Consider the following 16,957-nt stretch of genomic DNA (forward strand, 5'->3'; position numbering starts at 1 on the left):
GTTAGGAGGAAGTTCTTTGCTGTGAGGATGGTGAGGCACTGGAAGAGGTTGCCCACAGAAACTGTGGACACCCCATCCCTGAATGCCCAGCTGAATGGAGTTCAGGGCAACCTGGTCAAGTGAAAGGTGTCCCTGTCCACAGCAGGGGAGTTGGAACAGGATGATCTCTGAGGTGCCTTCCCACCCAAGCTGTTTTATGATTGTTAATATTTTATACAGAATTGTTTTCACATTAAATTAAACAGGCAAAATTTGTATTTTGGTGGCAGATTTTATTTCAGACCCTAGACTGAAGGTCTTGTAGTACTCTGAGCAGAAGATACTGAATCAATCAGTTAACGATAAGTGTCATCAGCTGCTTCAGGAAGCACAGGAGCAAGCACATGACGACAAACTGGGCATGTTCCCGACTATAAAAAGAGAAGAAAATACCAGGTCATTTGCACAGTTTGCATTCAATTTCACTGAAAAGCTAAAAGTTATTATTTATAAAGTATTTACTGTCTTCACAACAGCTGTCTTAAGCTCAAATTTGACTGGATAGCTACCTGAGCTAAGAGACACATAAACTCAAAAAGACTTGTTTGGCTTTTACACTAGTTACACAGAAAATGCATCAGATTTTCTCCAAGTTCTTCTGCAAAGCATTGATTTTACATGTGGGATTTTTTTTTTCTGAGGTAAGGATTAAAATTAGGTCCTAGTTTTCAGGAAGTTTACTATGACAGCAGAAAAAAGGCAAGACATGTAAAACAAGCAAAATCAAGGTGGTAATCAAATCAACATTATCAAGGAAAAAAATTATTAACACAACCAACTAAACCTACCAACCCTCCACGCTAGATGTGATCTGATAGGACCTCTCTAGTGAGGTCAATTAACCTTTCTCTTATGCTCTTGAGAACATGATGTGTTATCCTGTAGACTGAGAACTAATAAGTCCAGATTCACACTGCACATAAAGGAGAATGCAAGTGCAAGGGGAAAAAAAAAAAAAACGAATTCATTAATTGTAGTTCTTTTAGTCTAGCTTCAGTATAATGCCAGCCCTTTAAAAACATTTGGAAGGAAACTTATTACAGGTTATGAAGATGAAATGATACAATATGGAATTACTAAACATATTTTTAAAAAAATAATCTACAAGCATTTCAGTATTTCTCCTGTCAGCCCTACATCATAAATGGGCCTGACATTGTGGCAAGACAGAGCAGACCCTTTGCTCTTCTCAGAAAATACCAAACCATCATCTTTACTTCGAGGTAGGAGGACAGAATAGAAAGGTTTTCTTGTACCAGAACAAGTTATAACTCAACCACATCTTTCATTCTTACTAAAAGCAAAACATTCCTGTCACAAAAATATCCCCTCTATTCAAGAAATTGCTCTTCAGGTAAGTACAGATATAAATTTCTCTCTTCACTTGCACTAGACTTCGGTTCCATAATGCATAAATGTAACAGCCAGTGGTTTTTTGGTATTTCATCCCAATCCCACCATCATTTTCAAAAAGTTAAAAGTTGCTTCTCCCCAGAAGAATACACAAAACCCCTAAAATCCCCCCACCAATCCTTTAGTACTTACTCTCTGCAACCAAGGAGTTACGCAAGGTTTGTGAAACAAATGATGACAGGGTAGTTCTGCCACGAATTCACCTCTCACATATTCACTGCAACAGATCGTACAACTCTGATCTTGACCTAAACCCATGATGAAGAAAAAACATTATTATCTTGTTTTGTATCTACGACGAGCTCAAATTAAAATTCAATATATATTATCAACAGTATCACTAATGGGTACAAAATACAAGTCACACTATCACTAGTAAAGATTAGTTTTCCAAATAGATCAAAATTATTCTCAGTCTGATTCAAGGTTCAAAACCTTTTAAAACAGCATTGGCAGTAAGCATGTTTATATATATTGTGAGAAATTACAGAAAGTTGTTCTTTCTAACTTTGTGGAAACTACTTTTTCATAATTTTTCCAGATAATTGTAGTCACCTGTGATGAGAACCACTGGCAGACAATCTATGGTTTCCTTAGTAGCTGGTGGATGAGTCTGTTCAACATCAATGGCAAGAGACTCTAACTGTGCAAGAGCAGCCTGAAAGGGATGAGCAGATATCAAGTTCTCTTACTCACAAATGTAACATTTCATATAAAAACAAGCAGGAAAAGGAATCCAATTCTAATACTATTACTTTCTTAAATGGAAGTCAAAGTAGCCGTTACATCATTTCTATTTTTGTAATGAATGAGATGAAACTGAAGGTCAAGTTAAGCCTTCTTAGAGTATGAGGACAGTCACAAATTAATCTCTAATAAACATTTGGTAATTTTATAGAGTTACAGAAACAGCAGAAACTTGAAAATGTCATACATTTTGCCAATATAAAACTGTCCCTGCATTTTGCTTTCTGAAAATAAATGCCTCATTAATGTATTTCCTGGTTTGAACTATTGAATTACTCAGGCACAAACAAAAATATTAAGTACTTTGGCTTCACTACCAAAGTAAGCTTCCAGAAATAACAACCCAGCATCCACATAGATGTTGCTCATCTTAACAGACAGTGCTCTGAAGTAACTTTGGTTTCAATTTAAATTTTTCACCATACAAAATCTTTAAGACTCCTTTAAGACTCCAAGGCTACAGCAAGTGTATTTGATGTTTATATCATACATTCAACCCTGTAAGACACTGAAAGGATATCCAGTAGGAAAAAAAGAGAAAATCAGAGAACTCAGAATATTTGGTTTTATTTGCTGAGAAACATACCAGATATACCTGTTTGAAGAGCTGTTTGACCCGTTTGAAACTGAAGAGTCAAGAACACAGAAGCACTGGGTTCCTATCCTGAAAGTAGTCATACCCCTCAGGTGCAACTATTTACTGCTCTAATCAGCCTGAAAATTATTTATTCTAATGGCCACAAAACTCTCCTAGTAAGAAGTGTAAGATCTAGAAATCTGACAACATAAAGGAAATCCTGGGATAGTTATCCATACTGCAGTATGCAAGTCCCTCTGCAAAATAGGTACACTGCTCCAATATAACAGCTCAAAAACATTCAATTATGCTACAGCAGACAACATTATCTTAGTAACATTAAAATTATTTTAGTCTTTGTAATGTTTTTTTGCTACAACTGCAATGATCTGAGAATAAGTGGTAGGTAAAAATACTGTACTTAATCAGATAAACTATCACAGGTGGAAAAATTAGATAAGATCCCAGGCAGACAGAGGGATGCAATATTACCAATGTGACAAACCTCTCTGTCTACATCCAGTATTAATATTCAACGACAGAAAACACTGTATTGCTTGCTTTTGAAACCTATACAAAAGAAACATCATAGACGCAAAGCCTCACAATGACTCTGATGCTTAAAACCACATCTTCAAAAACAAAGCACAGCAAAGCAGCACCTGTTTTACAACTTTGATAAGATAAATGTATTATGAAGATACAAAGTTATTTCCTCCCTCTTATTATTTGTGTGACTGTTTACTTCTCCATGTACCATTAACAAAATGCTGGACATTGTCCTGTTAAAAACAGAGTGCTACAGCCTACAGGGGTTTGAGCTTCTCACATCTGTGAACTGGCACAGGAAATACTCGAAGTCACTGATGCTGCAGAGACAACCAACCTGTTCTATACTCCTAATGAAGTAAATCAGAGACTGCCAGCTATGCAATTTCTTTAAAAGAAATGGAGTAAAAAAAAAATACATATTTTATTAAATGTTAGGAACCCAGAGTCTTACAGAACGTGGCTTTTTAAAACAAATACCTAATGTGTTCATTACTTCTCCCCTCCAAATATCTCAACTAATTGGTACAGATCTCCCCTGCTCCTTCCTCTCTAGTGAGGATACACTTAAACTTTAGATGCTTTGTGTTATATCCCTTTCAAGTGTTTCATAGCTACAGTAAATTACATTGTTCATATTTTCTGAACAATTTTTAGTAACCATCTCCATGCTGCTCTAATTCTGCTTGAGATTGGAAGGGAGCACTCAGAATTCTTACTCAAAAACTGTGTTGTCCATTCAAGCACAATCAATACAATGGTTCCTTTTATTACTCAGTTACCATTTCTTTTTGCTTATTCCAAATATGCCAGACTTCCATGCCCACCATAAAGCTTCTGACCATTAAGTGCTAATTTCAAGCACAAATAATTATCTTTGCCCTCTTGCCCAATAATCATAGTGACCTGTACCACAAATATCATAGAATAACTATTTTTGTAGTCATCTGTCAGTGTTCAGTGAGACTCTGTTCCTGGTGACACAAGAAAAATTACAGCATCTTCTCAGCCTGCCATGCACAGACACCACCTAGGATTACACTTACAGGTCAGCCTGACAAGACCACACAGTTTTATTCTGTCAGTGTAATTAGGGTGATACTACACAGGAAGGAGAAAGAAAAACTCAGTGATAATAAACCAAGTCTCCTCTTTAAGTGTTAACATATAGATTAAAAAAATAAAAAAGATGGGATTAAGATTCCCCTCTCTACAAAAATTGTCTTGCTTTGGTACAAAGGACAAGGTCAACTGTTTCTGTAGTTCTGGGGTTTTCTGATGTAGTGAGAACCAGCAGTATGAAAGAGTATGAAAGAGACAAGAATTTTCTCTATACAACTTCAAAATACTGCCTTTACAAGAAGGATATCAACCTTCCTCCCATTAACAAGCTGTTCTGAAGCATCTACAGGTGAGTAATGCTAACAAGATCCTGCACAGCTGGAAAAGAACCTATGGTGCTTGATCATGAATGATGATGACCTGCCATATATCTTGGGGGATGCACAATACCTGGAAATTGCATGCCTGCCACCTTCAGCGAACAGCCCTTCTATCCCCTTGGAAAGTTTATGAAGTTTATTCACAAAATAGTTGACTTTGCACATATCCATGGCAAAAGCGAAAAAAAAAAAAAAAAAAAAACACCACCAAAAAAACCCAAAAAAACATTATCTATGATTTTTCCACTGTCTGCCAGCTTTAGAAAGCATTTCAAAGTGCCCTTGGTATTTTGTCTGCAGGCACACTATGACATACAGCCTGCCCTGTTCAACCCTTTACAGTAGGTGCTAGTAGTCAAACTGCTCCTTGCTGCCCTAAACTTACCTCACCCACAAAACATCCAATTCACTTGTTGTAACACCATACTATATGTCTACACACCACTTAACTTTTATTTTGACAAATACCCTGCAGGGGAGATTTCTAGCAGTGCAAGAATTGTCGCACTGCATCAAACTGGATTTCAGGTAGCCCTATATTCACTCTGACATTGACCAACGTCAACTAAAACAGAAAAGACAAAGATCATAACAGTGCTGGTTCTTGATAATAAATGCTCTATCCAAAATTAGTCAGATCAAATGGGATTAGAACAAGCTAAAAGGCTTTTTTTTGGTTTTTAGGGTGGCTTGTTTTTCTGACTGGGGTTTTTTGTTTGTTACTGTGGGGTTTTCTCTATTTAAAACATAGAGAGTCAAACAGTGAAATAAAGAAAAGTCTTTTACTGATATATAAGAATATGATACATCCAAATGTGCTCTTTTAAATAAAAATAACCTGGGACAACTCACAGGTACAGATCAAAGTATAAGCTTTCCTTTGTTACATTTGGAATTTCATAAAATTCTTTAGAGTAAATGAAATGGCATAAGTTTATACTGGTACAAATCAGTAACATTTTTCCGTTAAGAGGAAATAAATATTCTAAAAGGAGGAGGCACTGATCAATGATTTCTTGTAGTACATAATTTAAAAGAACTTCCAACATTTATTTTCAGATTTGTAGACCTGAAAGCTCAAGCTAATACAGGAAAGTATTTTTTTCCTGCTTCTGCTGGATTTCAGATTACGTACAAAAAGGATTTAATAATAAACATTTGTCACAACATCACTAGTATAAGACCACAAAAAATATTTTAATACCTCCATAGCTTCTAAGCGTCCCTCTAGTGCCAGAAATGTGAGAAGTTGAGGGTTCACATAAGGTATGTCTAGAGAAAGTCCTAGGACTTCAAACTCATCAAGTGTTCTGAAAAACACGGGTTAGGAAACATGGTCTTAATTTCAAAGTAAACAGTAGCAACATGAGGGCCGGGTACACCAATTTACTGCACATCACCTGTTAATAACTGCCAGATACCCAGCCAGCTGATCTCCCACTCTCCCCTACCTCAACTGTACAGGCATGTAAATAAGATTAAAAGCTCATGGGTCAGGATAAACACAGGGAGATCAGTCATAAAACACCACCACAGGCAAAACCGACTCATCTTAGGGAAAACCTTAATTTAATTGAAAGGTTGAAGCAGATCATGTTTTTATGTTCATTTCAACTTAGGCCGCTCTACAATTCTATTAATTTATTTCCAAAAGAAATGGATTTTGATGGTGCGAAGCAAAGACCAAAACTAAAACACCTTCCCCTTAGCTTTTTTTCTTATTTCCAATCTCAACTTGGCTACTTCATTCTTGACTCCTGTATATTCTCCTACCATGAGCAGGGCAGAGAGACAGGGAATGGGGGTTCTGCTCAGTGCATAGTGGTTGCTCTCCGTAATTACTTCCCCCTCACACTGTTTCCCTGCTCCAGTGTTGGATCTGTGACAGCTCCTCTGAGTTCTGTTTTCAACAATCAGAAATCAAACCTTAAAACAAGCAAAATCATGTGCAGATCTGCATATGTTCAACCAAAAAAACTTAATAGATCATTAACATCTTCCTTCCTGTTTTTTGTAATTAGGAAGCTTACCAAGGCTAACCTCCAACATTTAAAAGCCAGCTTTTGTCCCTATCATAGCATTCCTTTGTTGGCTTACTGCCTGACATTGCAAGAAGACATGCCTCACTTCTAATTTGTACTCTCATGCATTAGTTAGTCCCTGTTGTGCCATTCCACAGTATAACTTCTCAAGGAGAAAATACCAGTGTTTTTGGTAAGTCTGGACTGTAGTTTATATTTTAATAAGTGGAAGAGAGCAAGTGTTAATTCTCTCACTGGAAAGCCCTCTGTCTAGCTCACTTAAACACTTTCTAGGATTAGGCTGTGAATGTGGCTCAAATCACTTTACTCCAGGTATTGCAGCATCTTCGTAATAAGCTTATTGCAATATTCTTCAATGATCTAACGACAAAATTGAATGAAGCATTCAAAATTATGACAAAATTAGGTAATTGCATGGCATTTCAAAGAAAAATAAAAGAGGCTAATAATGTCTAACCTACATCAGTTTCAAAGGAGGAAAAGACCAGCTACAAAAAAGGGCTGACTTGAATGCTGATTACATTTATATTGTTTTACTTTTGTTATACTTACACTTGAAAATTAATTATACTTAGCATCTTGAAACTTAATTGAAAAGGTACAACCATCCCTTGAATATTTAGGGCACCAGAATTTTCTCAAATCACAGACTGATTCACCAAATCTACATCCTTTTTCTTCCAGTAAAAGACACATAGCACTTGAAGTACCTTAAACCTTAAAACTGAGATTATAAGCCTTTGAAGCGGCTGCACAGATAGCCATGAGTACACTTTTGACATCTACATAAAAAGCAAAATAGGAACTTCAAAACCTCTGAAATTAAGGCAGACAACTATCAAATGCATACCTCCACTCCACATCCATGTCTTCACTCACACTGGAGTCATCCTCAAAGCTGTTCATATAGTTCTGTTCATTTCCACTGAACAGGAAGAATGCGGGATGAACGAAACCATTATTTGGATCATTTTCTTCATCACTGCTACTTTCTACTTCTTCTCGGTACTGAAACCACACAAGTTCACCCTCCTCCCTTCAAATAAATAAATGAAAAGGTAAAATTAAAAAGCTAAGAGAATTTACAAACATACGTGAACAACAATAGCTCAATATACTATAAAGACTAAAGAGACATGTTTCCCAGACAGCTGAGTCCCAGGTTAAGAATTCAGGATTTGCCATAAAAATACAAGAAACTCCCACTGGTAACAGCTCCAGAGTCAGAATCTAGTAACACCTATGGTTCTATAGCAAAGCTATTTGTCTAATGCTCAAGGCCAGCAGTACAGCCCCACCAAGGTTAGTAAATCTGGTACTAAACATTTTCTTATTTATCATAAAGGAAGAATGGCTTGACACCCTGGAACAGTCTTCATGGCAAAGCCTTGCCTGAATGCAATGCAAAGACTTACTACTTGCAAGGGAAGCTATCTGCATAAGGAGAAAATATCATCTCATTCCCGAATATTCTAGAGGAGCACAAGCCACTTGGATGTTTATTTACAGCAACAGGACTGTGAGTCCCATTTTCCTTATAAATGGGCAAATACACAGGAATCACATTAAAACTGTGTACATTTGCAGGCTGTTCACATCAAAGAAAGCTAAAGATTACACAGCTGCATTGTTGTTATTCTGAAAGAGATGAGTTTTTGTAAAGTTTTCATAAAGTCACACTAATTCTCCAAACCTCAAGGGATACAAATACTAAAAAAGAATCAACAGCAAAGTGAACTGCTTGGCAACAGGTGATGTCAAGAGTGGAAGAAGCTGAAACACCACTTAGGTGTGGCTTTTTTGCTTTATAAAGACACAAGCTAAAGCCAGTATTAAGATGCTTAAGTTAAAAAACAAAACCAAACACTTTCCTTGGCTCAGTGTAGCTACAAATTCTGACTTGCAGCTATAGTTCATAAAGTACTGAATGACTGGAAAAATAAGTAAGTTATATGAACTACACCAAGCAAGTAATTCAAGTTTACTTGAATCACTGATAGGGCTGCAGAAAACAAGAAGCAGCAGTGGTATAGGAGAAGCAATAAAGCAAAGAGTCAAACAAGTGCTTTTCAAGGAGTACTAAGCAGTATCCGAAGATTTTTATGTAACATTTAACAATTAGCTTTTGTAATCTGGCTTTCTAAAGTAACTATATCAAATCTCAAAACATACAGAAACTGCATGCCAATGCCCTCATTATTTCTCTGTCTTTCATTAAATAGAATTGTTTCCATGAAATGCCATTTTTTCCCTGATTTGAAATACACACAACTACTCAAATTGTTGTAACGATTGCTGCTAGTACAGTAACTGCTTTTTTACGTAGTGTCATGGGGATAACCCTGTTAGTGCTGAAGTCAGAAGCTACAGAAGTCAGCCATATGAGATAAAGCCATACCCTTCTTGGAAACCACAGTTTGTGTTCTCTTCTTTAACATCACAGCTGATGCTCTGCACTTCACATTCATCCCTGCCCGAGAGACTCTCCCAGCTCTCTTCACTGGAGGACTGCTCTTGTCCCACAGTAGTCAAACAGGCAGGCACAGCCGTAGCCCATTCTCCATCACTGCACTCTGAGCTGCCATTTAAACAAGGCCAACAGGGCATGAATTTAAACACTGCTCGAGGGGAAACAAAATCAACATTCAGCAATTTTCTACTTTTCTGTCAACACTATGCTCAATATAGACAACCTTTTTTCCTAGGAAAAATTAATTTTGTGCTATTTATAGAGGTATTACAAGTTAAGTATACATAAACTGATTAAAAAAAACCACCAGTCTGTACAAAAAAATAATTAAGCATGAACTCTGCCCATTCTACTTTGTAAAAATGTTTTGTTCTTCCCCCCCCACATCTGCAGAGTACATCAAACAAGAACAGAAACCCAGACTCACTATACACATCTTTCTCCCAGAACACAGAAACAGCAGCAGTGACATTGAGAACAGCAGTGCTTCATTAATAAATTAGCAAAGTCAACCTTGCCTCTTAGCCAAACAAATTTAAGTGAAACCTCTCACAACATATAAGCTGTATAGAATGATCCTTTTCTTTCAATCATAGAAAAATACAGTGGATGACTCTGCAAATTATGTAATTCACTAGCCCAAAGAGATGAATGGCAGGGAGTTTTTTCAGAGACAATTTGCTCAGCCACCACATAGAAAAGGGTAGTAAATAACAAGTTGTGGGAAGCTGAAATTGTAATGGTAGCAGAATCTACAGAAGGATAAACTACTGCTACCACTGGTAATGCCACTTAGAAGGTTCACTCAATACAGTGACAGTTGATCCCTACTGAAATTCAAAATATAGTCAACTAGCCACGTCATGTCAAAAAGTTAGAGAAAACAAATACGTGAATAGCAAACATGCTCAACAGAGCATATTTTATATAGCAATCCAGCTCAGTTTCCAATCTGCTAAACCCAGCATGTTTAGGTGTATTAATGTTACCTCACAAACTCACTTTAAATTAACCTTCCTTACATCTCATATTACAAGTCAATAAAAGTTCTAAGAACTTCCATAGTATCTAAGTACTTCCAAAAAACTGCACATTATACACTAAGTATTACAAGAATAAAGGATTTCCACAGATTGTATTTAAGAATTTTAATTTGAGGCAGGAATATGTTTTTCTATGACAATTTTGATGACTAAGAAAAGTGATGGAAATAAGAATATCTGTTAACTCTGAGCTACTTTAATGGATTACTTTACAAAAGAAATCACATCTACTAAGAAATTCTGATAGGTAGTCTAATACATCTGATATTGCACCAACTAAAGCTGAATACTAACATCTTAGAACCCTTTGTTTATTTGGTTCTTTATCTGGTTTTGGATTGGAAGTTTTGTTGTTCGTTTTGGATTTATTTTGTTTGGTCAAGTTTTTTAATATATATTTAAGAAGATTATCTAAGCATATTGTAAGACTAGGCAAATTTCTGTAACCATTAATAGTTACTTTGGAAACACCTATTAGTCTGAAGAATTTCCATTAAAAAAGGGATATAAGCAACCCTATTAAGTTATTTTTCAGATAGTACAAGGAAGAATAATTTCTTTCAAAGGGTTGGAAACAAGAACATATATAGGCTGCCATGGAGAACAGTGAAATTTGATTGAAAAAAACCCAAATTCCGAAAAGAGTAACTCTTGAAGGGAACTTTCAAAGACCCTTATTTGTTAAAACCATGCTGAACAAAGCTTTCCCTCTCTACCCACCATCTGCTCTGTAAAAGTAAAGACAAACAAGTGATATTCCTTAGTGGTAAGATGCTCTTACCCTAGATACAAGGAAAGGCTTTTTACATTACCAGAATAGTTAAGAAGAACTGTTGGTATCTTTGTTATCTGATCATATTCACAAGTGTCTCAAGCTTTCATGTCCCATTTGCTAACATATTATTCAGTTTTGCACGATTTACACAAAAGATTCAACACTAAAACAAAGATAAAACTGAAATTTTACCTGTCTTCATCTTCATGGGACATTAGGTAGTACCTGTTGGAGTCTTCAGACTCGTCCCAAAAACTGCTACCATCTTGAACATTTTTTTGGTTTTGAGCTGCTGCATTTTTTCCTAGGTCTCTTTCTGTGTTCTTTTGATCACCATGCACTCTCGAGAGAAAGAACATACCAGAACTTATCTCTTTGCTGTCTCTCAAGGGACACTCAGGATGGCATTGCTGGCCATCAGCAACTCCAATTCTCTTCCAGGGAGAGGAAAGCAGTTTTTCCTCTTCATCATCATTAGGGAGTTGCTTTTTTCCTTCCAGCTGGTTTGCAGTATTTCGGGTTCTAATTTTAGGTCTCACTACTGGCCCAGATGACGTTTCTTGGTCAGCCTTTCCATCAGTGACATTCAGTACATCACCAACAGGGGTTCCGATTCCAACATTCACTATATGATTTATCTGCTGTGTTTCACAGCTGGTGCCACTCAGGTTACTCTTTGGTATAGGTTGATCTTCAGTGGATATAAGCGTCCTATTATTTGGACACGCCAAAAACATTGGTCCTGCTCCTTCACAACGTTCTCTAGAAACACTGTGGTTGAGAGCGGACAGTCGTGACTCTAAGTCCATAAGACATTCCACATCTTTTTCACATTGAGAAAGTATGTTATCTAGTGTTCCCTGAAAGAGACATGCTACATCTTTCACCGGAGAACATTTGTCTTCAGCATCATCTTCCTCTCCGTCACTACTATCTGGCTCATAGGAGTCAATGTTTACAAAAGAAATTCCATTCTTACCGTTCAAATCATTATGTCTTCCAGATGTGTTTTTTGCAAAGTCCTTAGAATTTTCATCAGAATTCATAAAGTTTTGTGAGATTTGATTACCTTCCAGACCAGTACAGACTACAGAAAATGGTGGCCTGTTCGCTTCAGAAGTTTGGCTTGATACATTTTGGCAAATGGGTTCTCTAGTTCCAGCATTTTCTGACAAAGGCTTATCTAATAAAGCTGGAGGAACTTGAACTAGTGGTCTGGAACTTTCAGAGAAAGCTGTAAGAAAAAAAATGCATTGGAATAATCAAACCCAACAGAAATATTCTCATGTACAACAACTGCTCAATAAAAAGAAGGAATAGTTTACTAGGATCGCAGTGCAAAATGATAGGCAGAAATATTTATCAGAGACGCTGATCATTCTTCACTAATATATTTCCTATAGAATAAATAAACAAATGGCCAGTCTTCGTGAACAAAGAACCAGGGAAGGTCTTTACACCTTCCAGCCTGTGCACTGGATTTTTTAGGTGAGACACAGTGTGCGCGGAACTGAGCCCACCCTTTAATCCTGAGGTTCATCTGCCGGGGCCAAGCGAGCTTGGACGGTGGCAGCGAGGTCCTCAGGACGTAGATGGATTGCCTTACGGGGCTAACGAGCTCCATCTGCCCGGGGAGGGGCCCTGACCGGGAATCGAACCCAGGCCTCGGCATTGACAGCGCCGTGGTTTAACCACTGCACCACCAGGGGCACTCATTTCCTATAGAAAGCCTATAGTAATAGACCTAAATTATACAATTACAGCTCAGGATGTGATAGGAAAAAAAAATATTAAAAGAACATGTTGGTAAGCAGAATTTTTACACTATTTATAAAGAAGAGAATTATAAGATAAACAGGAAAACTCAAAAAACCACTTCTCTCCATATTGGACTAGTCATTGGCTAAACTGTGTGTTCTGCCACACTCAGATAAAGCCACTTTGATGGCCCTATTGGTTCTATAAATTGCATCCTAAGAGCACTGTATTTTGTACACGCAGTTTTGAGTACAACTCCACATAAGAAAATATTAGCAGGGTTGAATGCGTTATTGCAGTTAGGAGTTGCATCATCACAAATGCAGTTTAGTTATATTACACTAGAACACCTCTTGCATAAAGGGACAATAAGCATCAAATTTAGCAGCAAGAGTTAAAAAAGTTAAAAATATGTATACTGCTACTACAAAATCAATCTTTTGTTCAAGTAAACTCCTATCCAAGGCAATTGTCCATCTATTTTTGAACATAAAATGGTTTGCATAACTTGAAAGTACTTTAAGTTAATATTTAGAGGTTTAGAAACATAACTGCAAGACCTTAAAAAGTTAGGGGAAAAAAAAAAGTCTCATCTCTCATCTAAATAGTTTATCCGTGACTAGGTTGGTTAATTCATGGCACTGGAATCTTACGAGAGCTATGCCCCTCAGTACCAGGAGTCTGGCTTCCAGAAAGTGATAGTGTATAATTACATTTTATCTAATTAAAATCTCGAAGCTCCATTACTAAACTGCTAACAGCCAAGGCTGGCAGGCAGGCCCCTATGGAGATCATCCAGTCCAGTCCACTTGCTCAAGCAAATTCATATATAGTAAAAATTAATGGCCAGTCTTCGCGAACGAAGAACCAGGGAAGGTCTTTCCACCTTCCAGCCTGCGCATTGGATTTTTTAGGTGAGACACAGTGTGCGCGGAACTGAGCCCACCCTTTAATCCTGAGGTTCATCTGCCGGGGCCAAGCGAGCTTGGACAGTGGCAGCGAGGTCCTCAGGATGTAGATGGATTGCCTTACAGGGCTAACGAGCTCCATCTGCCCGAGGAGGGGCCCCGACCGGGAATCGAACCCGGGTCTCTGCAGTGACAGTGCAGTGTCATTTCCCCTAGACCACCGGGGGCTCCCCACATATATAGTAGGTTACCAAGAACCAGAACCCGACATATTTTTGGTATTTACAAGATTAGATCTCCTCCTACCCATCTTCCAGTTTCCTAGATTCATTAAATACCTGGATGATAACTCCATGGTACAGGCACTAAAGGGTTGACTAGGAAAGGTGCCCTCCTTGAGCAGTTGCTTGTTAACAGAGAGGGTCTCATGAGTGGAGACTGGCAGCTGTCTTGGCCACTGCAAACATGAAGTGATCCAGTGTAAAAAACCCCAGGTGACAGAAAGAAAAGTGCCAGCAAAACTTCAACCCTGGGCAGAAGGAAAGTACACTCCAGGCTGCTCAAGGAACCAGTTTGTGAAGTCCCCTAGGAAAAAGCCTCTGAAAGGGCTAGAGTTCATCAGTGCTGGTCACGTTTTAAGCACCATCTCCTAAGGGCACCAAATCAGGCAATTCCAAGATGTCTGAAGTCAAACAGGGGAAGCAGAAGGTTGACTTGTCTGAGCAAGGATCTTCTTCTGAAGCTAAAGCAAAGAAAGAAGGTGTATGCACAGTGGAAGAAAGGTTGGGTAATATGGGAGGAACACAGAGAGTCTGCTTGTCACAGTAGGGAGAAAATTCAAGTGGCCAGAGCTCAGCTGGAATTGAAGCTGGGAAGAAATGCAAGTGACAATAAAAAGAGCTCTTTTAAATACAGCAAGAGCAAAAGGCAGTGCAGAAATAACACGGCATGTTACAACCTGAGGACGGTCAGTTCACAGAACGGGTCATAAACAAGGCAAAGGTGTTTAAATCTCTCTTTGCCTCCATCTCTAACACCAATGATGACCAAGGGGGTCCCAGTGCCCTGAGCTGGAGGACCATGTCTGTGAGAACAGTAAACTCTCAGTTGACCCCAAACTTGTGTGGGATCTGCTGCTTGCTCCAGCTGGATCTCTATAAATCTAGGGGGGGCTGATAGGGTTCATCCAAGGATAATCAAAGAGCTGGCTGATGTCATCACAAGGCCTCCTTCAATAATTTTTGAATGATTTTGGGAATGACAGGGATATTTCAGTCAACTGGAAGTTGGCAAACAATTTCCCAATTTTCAAGAAGGGCAGGAAGGATGACCGTGGAAACTACAGGCCTCTCAGTTTCACTTTGACTGCTAAAATTACAGAGAATATGATTCCAGGATGTACTGAAAAACATTTGAAGGACAATGCAGCCATTGGTTACAGTCAGCAAGGCTTAATGAGGGGAATGTCCTGATGGATAGACCTAATTTCCTTTTGTGACAAGGTAACCCACCTACTGGATCAAGAGAGGCCAGTTGATGCAGTTTTTTGATTAAAAGCAGTAAAGCTTTCAATACCGTCTCTCACAGGATCCTTCCGGACAAAATCCCGAGCTCACAGCTGGACATATACATCATGTGGTGGGTAAGCAACCGGCTGATGGGTGAGGCACAAAGCACAAAGGGCTATAGTGAATGGTGTGACATAAGGCTGGCAATCTGTCACTAGTGGGGCTCCACATCTTCATGAACAACTTGGAATCATGACTCAAAGGTACATCAGGTTTGCAGATGATACTACATGAGAGATTTAATGACAGGCTGGAAAGCAGTGCCATGGAAAAGGGATCTGGGGGTCCTGGTTGATGGCAAGTTGAATATGAGTCAGCAGTGCCCTGGCAGCCAGGAGGGCCAACCATGTCCTGGGGGGCATCAGGCAAAGCATCACCAGCTGGGCAAGAGAGAGGATTGTCCTGCTCTTCTCTGGGGCAGCCTCACCTCAAATACTGGGGCAGTTTTGGACACCACAATAGAGAGCATCCAAAGGAGGACCACAAAGATGGTGAGGGTCTAGAGGAACCTTCCTATAAGAAGCAGCTAAAGGCACTTGATCTGTTCAGCCTGGAGAAGAGGAGACTGAAGGAAGACTTCACTGCAGTCTGCAGCTTCCACCCAAGGGGAAGAGGAGGGGCAGGCACTGATCTCTTTTCTGTGGTGACCAGTGACAGGACCCAAGGGAACAGCCTAAAGTTGTGTTGGGGGAGGTTTAGGCTGGCTATTAGAAAAAGTTGCTTTACCCAGAGGGTGGCTGAACACTGGAACAGGCCACCCAGGGAAGTGGTCACAGCACCAAGCCTTACAGTTTGAGAAGCATTTGGATAATACTCTCTATTATGTGATTCTTGAAATGACCTGTGAAGGGCCAGGAGTTGAACTCTGATGATCCTTGTGGGTCCCCTTCAAAGGACAGTCAATGATACTATATGATTCTATACAAAATGTCATGCCAGTTAGGAGGAAGGAAATCTGCAGCATTTTTGGTAACACCTGCATACAAAAATAAGTATCAACTGGGGAAAAATGTAACTCGGTTCAAGTAAAGAAAGTAAATCAATCCAAAATGTTTCTCAAAGAGAAATCTGAAGAACTGTAACATAAACAAATAAATGTAAAGAAAAGGCATTTTCTAATTAGTCTAATTTACATACAGAACAACTGTATTAAGAACAAGGAGATAATACACCCTTAAACTGCATATGACTAGTGGCTCCTAAAATAACTCTATGTTCATGTCTGTATAACTGAAACAAGAAATGTGGTAGCATTATACAGAGACAGTAGGAAGGTCTCCATCAAAATGTATGAAGCATAGACAATAGTAAAAATATACAAACTACAAAAAATTAAAACCACTCCAAGACAATCTGCATCACAGAAGACTGCAAGAACAGGAGCATATGACAAAGTTAAACCAGCACTATGCTACTACCAGAAAAAAAAATTAGAAGAAAACAGTTCAAAATAGCCTATAGGAAGGAGGCAAAAATGCTAATGCAGAACCCCAAAATCAGTCAGGTTGGAAACGACCTCTAAGATCACTGAGTCCAACCATAAGTCTCCCACTGCCAAGACCACCACTAGACCATGTTCCTAAGCACCATGTATGCACACCTTTTAAACACCTCCAGCACTCCTCA

At 38.6% G+C, this 16,957-nt stretch overlaps 1 protein-coding gene across 6 annotated transcripts in view; it reads right to left on the reverse strand.

The window, feature by feature from the left end:
* Nucleotides 1-47: 47 nt before the first annotated feature.
* PJA2 (praja ring finger ubiquitin ligase 2) overlaps nucleotides 48-16,957 on the reverse strand; it is a 28,727-nt gene continuing 11,817 nt past the window's right edge. For 5 of the 6 annotated variants that reach the window (XM_027880844.1, XM_027880843.1, XM_027880845.1 and 2 more), the window contains exons 3-9: nucleotides 11,290-12,331; nucleotides 9,208-9,387; nucleotides 7,660-7,845; nucleotides 5,972-6,077; nucleotides 2,008-2,110; nucleotides 1,585-1,700; nucleotides 48-410 (exon numbers count right to left, since the gene is read on the reverse strand). In XM_027880844.1, coding sequence (XP_027736645.1) covers nucleotides 336-410; nucleotides 1,585-1,700; nucleotides 2,008-2,110; nucleotides 5,972-6,077; nucleotides 7,660-7,845; nucleotides 9,208-9,387; nucleotides 11,290-12,331 — 1,808 coding nt within the window. In that variant the 3' untranslated portion in view covers nucleotides 48-335. The remainder of the gene's footprint in view (nucleotides 411-1,584; nucleotides 1,701-2,007; nucleotides 2,111-5,971; nucleotides 6,078-7,659; nucleotides 7,846-9,207; nucleotides 9,388-11,289; nucleotides 12,332-16,957) is intronic. The other variant, XM_027880848.1, reaches the window with a different exon arrangement.

The sequence above is a fragment of the Empidonax traillii genome, unplaced genomic scaffold, assembly GCF_003031625.1.
Source record: "Empidonax traillii isolate 1590-97213 ecotype Southwest subspecies unplaced genomic scaffold, ASM303162v1 scaffold75:size1520028, whole genome shotgun sequence".
NCBI lineage: Eukaryota > Metazoa > Chordata > Aves > Passeriformes > Tyrannidae > Empidonax > Empidonax traillii.